The 11,939-nt window shown below is 38.0% G+C and overlaps 2 protein-coding genes across 4 annotated transcripts in view; one reads left to right on the top strand and one right to left on the bottom strand.

The window, feature by feature from the left end:
- PTER (phosphotriesterase related) overlaps positions 1-5,170 on the top strand; it is an 85,809-nt gene extending 80,639 nt beyond the window's left edge. For all 3 annotated transcript variants that reach the window (XM_011963899.1, XM_011963898.1, XM_011963897.1), the window contains one exon: positions 2,787-5,170. In XM_011963899.1, coding sequence (XP_011819289.1) covers positions 2,787-2,997 — 211 coding nt within the window. In that variant the 3' untranslated portion in view covers positions 2,998-5,170. The remainder of the gene's footprint in view (positions 1-2,786) is intronic.
- Positions 3,718-11,939, bottom strand: part of C1QL3 (complement component 1, q subcomponent-like 3) — a 9,273-nt gene continuing 1,051 nt past the window's right edge. The window contains exons 2-5 of the mRNA XM_011963913.1: positions 11,739-11,929; positions 9,735-9,756; positions 8,671-8,760; positions 3,718-6,417 (exon numbers count right to left, since the gene is read on the bottom strand). Coding sequence (XP_011819303.1) covers positions 6,238-6,417; positions 8,671-8,760; positions 9,735-9,756; positions 11,739-11,929 — 483 coding nt within the window. The 3' untranslated portion in view covers positions 3,718-6,237. The remainder of the gene's footprint in view (positions 6,418-8,670; positions 8,761-9,734; positions 9,757-11,738; positions 11,930-11,939) is intronic.

Here is an 11,939-nt window from a genome sequence, read left to right as displayed (position 1 = left end):
AGAGACAGGGTTTCACTGTGTTAGCCAGGATGGTCTCGATCTCCTGACCTTGTGATCTGCCCACCTCAGCCTCCCAAAGTCCTGGGATTACAGGCATGAACCACCGCGCCCAGCCTCAAGACATATTTTCTAAATCATCTTGGAAATGGGAACTTTGCACTCTGGATTGGCTTCCTTTTCCCAAGCCCCTTTGTGCTAGTAAGGTGCATATTTTGCACACCTGTGTCTTACATGCAGCTCCCAGACCTTCTAGAACAAGAAAAAGATCTGTAAAGGGGCATATATGAAGGAGATAGGAGGGTCAGATGACCAATGGCTCCCCCAGCATTCCTTCTTAGCTCCTTTTGGCCATTTGTTTATCCTTTACTGTGCTAAATATAGCCATTCTGGATGTATGGAAATAATAAAAATTATTATAATATAAATGTGTGTATATGTATATAATGCATGTGTGCTATTCCAAACATATGTACATGTGTGTGTGCTTAATCTTCCTTAAATTAAACCATGCATTATCACTTGACCCAAGGACAGCCTGTGTTAAGCACTGAATGCCCTTTTGGGTTGCAAGTGCTCCAGTACCCCACTGTCTTGCACACTTGGTTTTCATCATGCATCATCAGTCCTTTTCTGAGCCATTGTAGTCTTAAACCTCTGAAGTGCGTGAACACAGAAGCACGCTTCTGCCTACCTCTGGTGTGCAGCACCAGAAATTCTGTGTCTAACACCTGTTTTCAATCTTCTGCTCCATTTCTCAAATCTTATTATATCTCTGCCTTTTCACACTTTGTAGTCTCTCTCTAATATTTGTTTGCAAACACTAACTCATTTGTATTTCTATAATTACCGTGATTTTTTGTCTTCTCGTCTGTAGTGGTTCCCCCTTTTCTGGCAGCATCTCTGTAATTCCTGTTCTTCCATAAAATGGCACAACAGGAGAGATGATCTTTTAGTGTATGCGGGACTGGGCAGGTTTTCTGGATGGTCAGGATATAATTGTGTGTCCAGAGCCATAACGTTATCTTTCTCCTGAGATAAGTAGTCTCCAGATTCTTGACTTGATGGGCTGTAAGCATTCCCGGTCTGAAGTAGGAGTATGTTGTCCTCTGTACTCTTTCATTCTACTTCACTATTTGGTAACATCAAGGTCTGACACAAGACATCTTAGAGGAATTTGTTTATCCACGCGATCTGCCTTTGTAGTATGAGAAATTCTATTTCTCAGATAAGAAACATGGGCAAAAATTTTGGAAAATGCCCAGAAAATATCAGGGAGAAAGTGTTTCCTGACACCTCCTATACCGTGATACTTCTTTGCAGTTGTGGATCAAGGTTTGTCATACTAAGGTTCAGCATTGTGTATGCATTCTGTCAAATCTTTCTCTTTGTTTTTTTTTTATGTGATTATAAAACTTATCTTAGATAATTCCCCTAAACTGAGTGTGTTCCAAAAGTAACTGCAGATCAGAACTTTAGGATATTATACAAATTTCAATGAGGCAAAAAATTGCAGTGGCACAAAAGTCATTCCATGCGCTTACAGGACAGGCATGGCTCTTCTCTGCTGGTGCTTGCATTCCTTTGACCTGCAGATGCAAAGTCTATTCTTCTATTGTAACTTATTTTAAAATATATATTCTCGAAGGGCAGGGCTTTGTGCCTGAGTTTGTGTGTGTGTGGGTAGTGCCCCACGTTTTGCTCACTGTAGTAATTAAATATGACTCATGTACTAGGACACCAAGAAATACTTTTGAAACAAAAAAGATACCTTTCACATAATCAGCCTCTGGGGGAAGGCACTGTCCCTCCGTCTAGATCCACTTTAGAACCTAAACGCTGAAAAAACTATTCAGAGAATCCCAGAGAAGAGCCATTGTCTGCGAGTGGCATCTTCCACCATCAAAGACCCATGGAAGTCACGACAGACACTGCCCAGAGTCCAGACACGTACAGATGGTAGCTGTCAGGAGGTGACTCACACTACAGATTCCAGCATTTAACACAGCAAAGAGGATTTCATTTTTAGAGAATGGTCAGGAAGCTGTTCTTTAGTCCACTGACTACAAATTTAAAGGAATAGCTTATTATTTTAGCAATCTTGCTGACGAGGAAAGAAGACGGAATACATTTGTATTGGTCAGTTGAATCCAGTCCTCAGAGACCACAACTAAATCAAAATTGCCATAGACTTCAAAGGGACAAATGGTTAAAATACTGACCAACCTTTTTTCAGTGACTTTGTAGCTTACCAAGTGCCCCTCACTTGCAGATCCACTGATTTGGCTCTCAGAATATTTTACTTGTAGTGAGATTCCTTTTGTTTCCCTATTTTAATCACAAAGAGTCCTTGATATTGATTTGCTAGATAAAAGGAGAGAGCAAGAATGAGATCTGAAAAATGGGCCCACAGAGAGAGGCATTTGAGAGAGGACTGCTGAATACAAATCCAGAACAAAGTTATTTAGCGAAATGCCAAAGTGGTCATTCATCCAAACTGGCACATCCTATTAGAAGCTATCTTTAATGCGGTATTGCCGGGCGTTGTCATAAATATCACAGGTTAGAAATTTCTGTGTGAATGGAATAAGGATATGTTCCTGCTAGGATGCAGCAATATTTTTATCATCACCACACAATATTTATTAAAGTTCTCTCAGTACACACGCCACAGTAGAAGGCAGTATCTTTACGATAAGCACAATAGGTTAATGAGTAAAAAGTCAAAAGCACCCTGAAAAGCGAAAATGAAAGCCAAATGACATCTAATGAGTTAACGTTTTTCACAGGGTGCGTCTCCTGGTGGAGGAGGGCTATGAAGATCGAATTCTGGTAGCACATGACATACATACGAAAACCCGGCTAATGAAATATGGAGGTCACGGCTATTCTCATATACTCACCAACGTTGTTCCTAGAATGTTACTGAGAGGTATAACTGAGAATGTGCTTGATAAGATTCTAATAGAGAACCCTAAGCAATGGCTAACTTTCAAATAGGATGGTTGCTTATGAATTCGCACCTTGAGTGTAAAACTGGCGGAGAACATTCAGTGATTTCCAGTCCACTGAGAGCTGTTAATCAGTTACCTAGGACTAATGACGGATCATTTCCTTCTGATGAGAAGTGGGAGGGTCTGCCTTCTCTGAGACCAGCTATTACACCTGTGCCTCTAGGGAGTTACTCAGCCTAATTGAGTCCTATTATTTTGCCTTAACAAAATAAATACAGAAGTACCTATTTCTAAACAATGATTTAAAGTCTATATCCCCTAAGTGGAGTTGTTTTTCTCCCTAATCTATCAGCTGCACTACTTCAGAAAATGTAAAGTGTTTCTAGTTGAATTATTCCCTTCTTGAGCGATCTAATGTTTCTTGTAATATTGATGATCCTACTAATTATCCTGCTGTTCTTTAATTAATGCTTAATGAATAATATGGCACTTTAAAATAGCTTCTTCAACAAGGGAAGTTAAATTTTGAGACTTTTTCCCCAAAGGATACTGTCTGTAATACGATTACCAATTCACAATGATAAAAATATTTTGAAAGGTTAATTTTATGCTGTCCACCTATCTATATATTCTTCTAATAAAATGGTTTTGATATCTTTGTCTTTCTGGTATCTATTTTTGCCGTAAATTTTGCTGTTTTGCAACCTTTGTGTAAGAACACATAACACTACTGAATTATAAAAATTCAATCATAAAAGTCAAAATATATTACATAATATAGTTTAATGAATCATTACATTTATAATAACAAAGGCCACAATTCAATTAACTGATAAGATATAATGCAAAAAAAAAAGGAGAAATGTTTGCCTTATATATATTCCCTTTATTTCCTTTACCTTGTGTTTTTCCTTGGACCTAAACAGAGAAAATAATGCTTATTTATCTGAAGAAAAGGTCAGATCTATTGGAAATGACAGCCTGATACTAGAGCCTCCTCTTTAAAAGGTATCCAGCCCTGATATTTTGTGTAAATAAAGCATTTTAAAAAACTCTTAGTTAAAACACTTAGGTGATGGCCACTGCTGCTTATAAATTCATCTTTTGGTTGAATCCTCACTATGCTATTTGGCACCTAAAAATATTCTCCAAACCCTTGCTGCCAATTCCTCTTTGATAAATATATAGTTAATTCGAAATAAAATCCATTGCAATTCATTTATGAGTTATCTTACATATCACAAAGGCCAGTTAGAATTAGACCTTATTCTTGATGAAAAGTCTGTTTTTAATCATAAAAATCGTGACAGTTACTCAGACCCAGGCATTTCAACAGAGCTAACACCACCTTCAGATAGGCACACCATGCATAACTCTTGGGAAGTTGAGCTTTGCTAAATAAAAGATATTTCAGCTGATCAGAGATGATCAAGCTTTCTGTGTATTGGAACAGAAAGTAACAAAGAGGAATGAGCCAGGAGAACAAATTAATTCCTTTAAATAAAAAGAAATGCAAGTGTCCTTCACCAGTAAAGCAAGCAAATTTTTAAAACTTCTGTTTTTGAAATCTGCTTGTCAAAGAGTTTTCAAAGGCAATGAAAGGGGAACAGATTTTTCATTGTAATAGTGGAAGTTGTGTGATAGTTAGGAGATATCAACATGCATTTTTAATCTTTTCCTTAGATGAAAGAGATGGCTTTTGGCAGTGTGTTCTAACCAGCAAGAAAAGATTTGTATTACTCTCCAAATCTACTGTACTGTCAGCTTCAGTCCACCTGAGAAAAAAGAAAAAAAATTGATAGCTCAAATGCATATAATTCATAAACACTGCAAAGGAGAGCCTCTTGGTGTCTACAGTCCTCATATTAACAATCTGTCACAGAATGCAGTTAAAGTATTGATTGGCATATGGTAATACAGCAACCATAGCCTTAACTTACAGACCTGTAAAATAACGGGCATTTTTACCTAATACAATTAATTTTCTAGATAACTCTTAAAGAGAAGTTGTTTTAACTGTTTTTGCTACTCCATATATTGTCATTCAAAATATATTTTAACCCAAAATAAATTAAATAATTTATGCATGTTTGTGTGTGTATATATGCATATGCTTTTTTATATTAAAATTTTGAGGCTATTCAGCCACTGTGCCCTATGGAATAAAGCCATATATATATATATGTTTTATATGTATATAAAACATTTCATCTAACATATATATGTGTGAGTATATGTGTGCGTGTTTAGCAGATATTTGTATAAAATATAAACACTGTTGTCATATGGGTTATATGTGAAATTGTTAATTTTGAAATAACCTCAGGCCACAGACTGGTAGTAACTGTTTGAAGGCCTCACCTAGTGTCCCCTTGGTGACGTATGCAGCAGCTCAAATTAAACCTTTGTGCATTGGGTTATGAATAATCTTTTGTTCCAAAGATGGCAAAAGCCTCAGCTTGATTTGATACTAAAGAATAAATTTCTCTGACTTTCCCAGTGAATCTAAATGTATGCAGTTGACAAAATGGACACATAAGGGCTTTTTCTAAATACCGTACATAATTACACATTTTCACACTTAGAGGGTAATCCTATGATACACTGTCAATCTCTATTTTTAAAGACTATCACCAGAAAAGAGAGAAAAGAAAATTCATATAAGAAAAAGAAAATGTGAAAATGATCATAGGCTTGGGAATTCCCTCAAATCCAGAAAATTCCAGGTTAAGGCTTGAAGTTGAATCATTCCCAGGTCTAGCTCTAAAGTTAACAAGAGTACAAGGCAAACAATTTCTTTGGGGGCAAGCAGCATTATTTCAATTAGACCTTCTCCTGCAGGGTAAAAATCATTCTTCCCCACACTATGAATGGACTCCAAGTATCATAATAAGCAGGTAAACTCACAAGAACCAAAGCCGACATATGGATAAAAGCAGCAAGATCACAGTACACCAAAGTATCATATATATTGAAGAAATAATTCAATGTCTTAGATTTGTCTATAAAAATTTGTGATCTATATAGGACTTCATTCACATGGACACTAACGATAAGGAGTATTTGCTTTGGCGGTAGTGGATCACACATCTGCTTATCTTGCTTTGATATTTTTTACATAATGTTTCTGAGTGATACAGATGTGAGTCAGGTAGCATTTGATTTCCCCACATATACACAACCGAGGTGCCCTGCCATTGGCACCCCCTGGGATCCTTGATTCACTGACGTTAGCCATACGCATCCAGTGTTCAAACTCAGAATAATAAGCTTAGTCTCTGCATTATCAGTCAGCGTAAATAATAAATCCAGAAAATGTGCTGTATTTGTTGTTGTTCCCTCCATGGGCTTTCCCGCCATCTAATTTGATATAGACTTCGTCTCCCGGCTCCAAATGAAGAACCACACTGTTACTGGCATAGTCGTAATTCTGATCAGCATCCTGGGCAATTGCACTAGCACGCACCTATGTGAAACAGACAAGAATTAGGATGCGTAAATGAGAATTATCAAGTTTTCTTTTTTGCCATTCATGCAGCATCACAAGCTGACTTGCTGCCATAGCACAGAATTTAGCATAGGAAAGTCCATGTTGACCTCAGAGCTTTATGAGAATAGTGCTGTGGCAGTTTCAGCTACATTGGTGAGAAGGAGGACAGAAAGGGACAAAATAGTGCTTCAGTGGGGACGATTCTGGCAGTCTTCTCTAACTCCACATTCTAAACTATGCATACAATTTATCATCTTCCTGTATCACTTGTTTTTCTAACTCCTTCAATCCCTATGCCCAATCACATTTTGAAATGAAACTAATAGTATTTTTTGCATTTTGGTTTAAGCCAAATAGCAATATTCTAATCAGCTGTTTATGAATACAGAAGTTCAAGTCTAAGTTCAGCTGTTCACCACAATTATTAGAAAACTGAGGTCTGTAATAGCTAAAAATACCCAGGAAAATACCAACTCCTCTACTACTTACACAGAAAAAAAAAAAGAAAAAGTCTTTTGATTTAGGGCTTTCCAAATCTAATTCATGTAAAGCCCCCTTTACCAGGCTGCTTCAGAAGCTTAGCTCATTTATACATCTTTGATTATATCACCCAAGTTTTCAGAGCTCCTTTTTCCATCGTGTCTTTTTATTACTTAACTATGACATGTGCATTTAAATCAACAATTTAACCTCAACATGTCTAAAACTTAAAGAAGGGACTAAATTTTCATGTTCTGAGGCCTCTCACGTTTCAAGAATTTTTGAATGATTTCATTGAATATCCACTTACACTTAGGAGATTCTAAATATGTGGCTTGATTTGAGGACAGAGACTGCTTATAATCTGCCCATGGTAAGCCTGTGATCTCGTTAGTGAGTTGATAGACATTTACAAACAGTCAAATTGCTTATCTCATGCATTGTGGACATTCTGTCAGATCCTTAGCTCAAATTAGGCTTCATATTCATTTAGATATATTTTGATTCTGCCTTGGAAAATCTTTCAACAGGCAGACTTAGATTTGATTTATTTCAGTAAAGCATCTACTTTGTGGCTTGTTTCATTTCTATTCCACTATAATGATATTTCCCTGAATAACATAGCAAGTGATTTAGTGGTTTTGTAAACCTGCACTATGTAATAATGCATGATTTGGGGTACAATATGCTGGATTTTATCACTTGGAAAAATGAGAGAAATGAGACAGAAGTTCAGAATTTCCAAAATTTAAATGATGGGTTTTCCAATTAAATTTTCATGTGATATGTTCTCACATTAATGCTGAAATGTTAAAAAAAGGAGAAGGCTCTTTAACACTGCTGAACCTGTAAAGTCATTTGAGTAGTATCTTTAAAATGTCTTTCTGGGTATCATATAGCAAAAGGAGAAAATGACCTAAAGGATTTAGAATTGCTTAGCACTGTACTAACAGGCACTAATATAATGAAAGCAATATACCATGTAATTATGCTTGGAAGCCTTGACTCCAAAGTATATGCCAATTTAGTAAAGTGGTCCATTTTGACCATTAAATAATAATGCAGTTTGACTTCATAATATTTTCTAAAAATTAATCATGAGTTTGTAGGAGTTGAATGCTTTGATTCATTTATTTCATCTAGCCATTAATTCCCAGGGAAACAAATCTACAAGAAGGATATTGGTATTATGACTTGTGTTTTTTCTCATCTGTGGATTTTTAATGGGTGAAAAAATTTAAAAACAAAATATTAATAAGCTATATTAGTAACACATTAGTTATCAACCCATAATATACTCCTCAGCTATTACTAAAAACCAGACACATTTTATTCAGTGCTTTGGGTGTTTAGGACATATTCTATGGTTATTGGGCTTTAACATGGTTTTCTACATGAAGGTATTGGAGAAACAGGACACACTAAAATTACGTGATTTAGACACAATAATCCTTTTAAAAATATAATGCCATTTTTATTCTCCGCGGTGTAACCACAAAACCAAGTAAACGTCACCATTTTCATTCAGCAGGTGTAACCACAAAAGCCTATGAATGCATTAGAGTGATTCCACAGACTGAAAGGTTACCCTCACAGTTTCCACCACCTTTGTTGAATCAAGCCAGTGTGGTTGCTCTTTAATGAAGGTAATTCTCTAAGATTTTAACCTATACTGTACCGTAAGATGGTCCCAATTAAATAATTGCCATACTCCAGTGTACTTGGCATGATTTTGGTATGCCTGCTCACCTGATCGTACTCTAAAGATGTAACAGGACTTGAAATTTCAAGCTCTAGTATCCAGCTCAGTGACTTCCACAATTCTTTCAAGCCATCAAACTATTGAGGAAGGTAATGTGTTCACCCTGGAGGCTATTTCCAGATTCCTAAGTATACACTGATTTCAGCATTCTGTCTGGGAATACAATCCATCCTTTCTTCAGCGCAATTGACCAATTTCTACCTAAATTTACTCTAATATCTTTTCTTATTACAAGATAACTATTTAGATTCTGCTTTATCTTTAGTCATTTCTTTAACCCTAAAAAGATTATTAATTGGACATGTCATTGATCTCTCTAATAAGTGAATACCAACCCACAAACCACTCGTCCTTTTAAAAATATTTCGTGTGCATCAGTGCCATAACTAATAAATGTTTAAGAGTACCAAGTGGTCTTTAGTTATTTTATGCTTTTAATCCTGAAACAGTGTTAGTATTCATTACAGTGGCTTATTTATTATAGTGGCATTAGAGTAATTGTATTCAAATAGCAATTTTTCTTCATGTTTTCTGCTAAGAGGATTACAAACATTAAAGAGATTTCCTCCTTTCAAACGTAAAGCTATTTGAGTCGAACTTTTACCTTTGATATGCACTGTCATGGGCTTTCAGCAAATGGTAGGATCAAATTTAGGTTGATGGCTTCATAGGGAGTATGAGAGCTGCCATCCTTTTAGGGGTATGTTTCTGTGTCTGCAATAGGTTGTGTAGTTTTAGCATTATCTTATTAGTGAGGATCTATCATTAGAGATAATATTTATGGTGACATTTGTAATTTAATTAATTGCCACTGATGTTCTCGTTATTTCATTTTCATTGTACTTCTGTGGAATCATAAACAAAAGGTTAAGTGGCACATCGGGTTAATTTACCAGTCTTCGATGTTTCCATCTGTGATCTTACATTCTACACAAAGCATAAATAAAATGGCTCTCATACGGTTATGGTCCAGAAGCATTTCTCTCTCTTAGTTTAATTTTTAGTTTAATTTTCGTGCTTCTCAAAATCCACTTAATCCATAGAACATTACGCTGACATGGATCTCTGAGTTTCTGTTTTATGAAAACAAATTAGGTCAGCTCAGAGAGGGAGCCTGCCATTCTAAGAAGTGATCAGACCCGGAATATAATCGAAAAGAAAGAGTGAAGTGTTATTTAAAATTAATGAAAAGATTTTATAAGATTTCTCATTTGTAACTGCCTGCAGACTGGACTTGACAAAACAGTTCTAGTCTAGAGATAAAATTCCTTAACAGTAGTAGTGTAGTAACCATTTTCCAAAATAGTCCACAGTGAACTAAGAAAACAATGTTGTTTACCACTATAGATTTATTTTTCTGAATTACCTGTTGCATACCTTTTGCAGAAGCAGCAGCTTAATATTCCCAATGAAAAGCATTATGCATTATAAGGTCAGCTGTTTTACCTTATTCTTTTTCCTGATCTTCATGGAATGTGTGTGCTAGCATGATACAAAGGAAGATTTTACACCCCAAACATTGAAATAATTTTAAAAGCAAAATGCACATAGAACACCTACTTGGTGTTATTTTCTTGGAAGCAGTGTAATATACACAGGCTCAGCAGTCTAGACGTTAACATTTAAACCAATTTAAATGTATTAATCCCTGCTTTTTTCATGCAATTGCAATTTCCAGATATTTAAAGATGTGAGCATTTTTATACATTTGCGGATAAAATTGGAATCATTTGGTTTTAATCGATACCTCTAAAAATCATCTCTTCAGCCCGATTGTATTTTCCAGACCTGACCTTTGAGTCAGAAGACAGCCAATTTGCAAATAAAGGGGTGTCTCATGGCTGCCTGCTGAGGGGCTGTTCATAAGCCTTTTTGTGAGGGTGATTCAATAGCTCCATTCTGGTACAGTGAGTCATGCCCGTTTTAGCCATTTGCCTATAACTGTTTTACTGCTCTGTGAATAATTTTTATTTATCTTAATATTATTTTCATGCATAACAACTGTAATAAACAACCCTGTCAGTGCCTCCTGGTGGCCATTTTTCCTCTTTTTGTTCTATGTGTCCTGAGGGTCTCTTAGCTATTTGTAGGATAGGGTAGGGAACAGGACGTTTTCTGTCTTTCTCTCTTACGCATTTAGGACATCTTTTTTTTTGTTGTTGTTCTTTCACTTTGGAAAGAATTCTGACCCTGAATTAGGTCTTCCGAATCCTGCTTGAATGGTGCTTAACAGAAACCTGGGTGATAGCTAAGAATCTCTGAATGTCCAAGGGGCGAGTTACCTAAAGCCCAATAGACCTCGTTTAAGTCAAAGTTGCAGCAGGAGAGGAGGTCTCTTGATGGCGATGCCACGGTCGCGGGCCATCCCCTATGCCACTCAATAAGCAAAGTTAAAACCCAGAAACTCAGCCCCAACCGCAGGCTACAGGCTGCAAGGCCTCGCCCCAGTGGCTACTGATTCAGCGTGCACAGAAGGTCCCATTACACTTTTAGGTAGTTGCAAATATTATTTTCCTCCTCTGACTAAGAGATCAAACAAGCTTCGGTTTTGCAATGACCTCGAATTTCTCCACAGTAAAGTGGCCCCAGCAGAATACTACAGACCCATGCGTAGCCCTTGTAGCGGCGCCGACTGGCTCAGGGAATCAAATCCTCTTGGCCGGCTGGTCCAGAGGCTGATAGACTCGGGGCTGGGCTCGAACCGGTCGTCCCCGCAAGCCACCTGCCCGAGCGTCCTCTGACTCCATAGAGAGTTTGGGTTCTGAGTCTAGCTGCGCGCAGGGTTTCACTGCATGAACGCCCGAATCTCAACTATTCTTTTTGTTATCAGCATTCCTTGCCTCTCCCCTCCGCTATTTTTTGGCTGAAAACGAAACTGGAGTTTGCGCCTTGAAATTGACTATATGTGAGTTTCACGGCCTGGGACGCCGCAAGGACTTGGCGACCGCGAGCCCCACGGTCGCTCCTCCGTTGTGGCTGCGCCGGGCTTGGAGTCACTCCTTCGGGGCCCTTGTTTCTCCCTCGGGCCTTTGTCTACCACCCCCGAGTCGGTCACCCTGCCACGCCCATTCCGGACTCCCCCAGCCCTCTCCACTCCCCAGAAAGCCCGTAGGCGACCAGCGCACGAGCTGTCCCGGGGACCCAGCTCCCGGCTTCCCGCCCCTGGAGGGTTGCGCTCGCAGGCGCGCGCACCGATCGAGGGTCCCAGACTCCGGAACCGCCCTCTCCAGGCCGCTGGGCGCCCTCCTGCGCGCAC

This window comes from Colobus angolensis, unplaced genomic scaffold (genome assembly GCF_000951035.1).
Source record: "Colobus angolensis palliatus isolate OR3802 unplaced genomic scaffold, Cang.pa_1.0 Scaffold63, whole genome shotgun sequence".
In the NCBI taxonomy this organism is placed as follows: Eukaryota; Metazoa; Chordata; class Mammalia; order Primates; family Cercopithecidae; genus Colobus; species Colobus angolensis.
The sequence above is the reverse complement of the archived record's forward strand: the minus strand, read 5'-3'. Positions and strand labels throughout refer to the sequence as shown.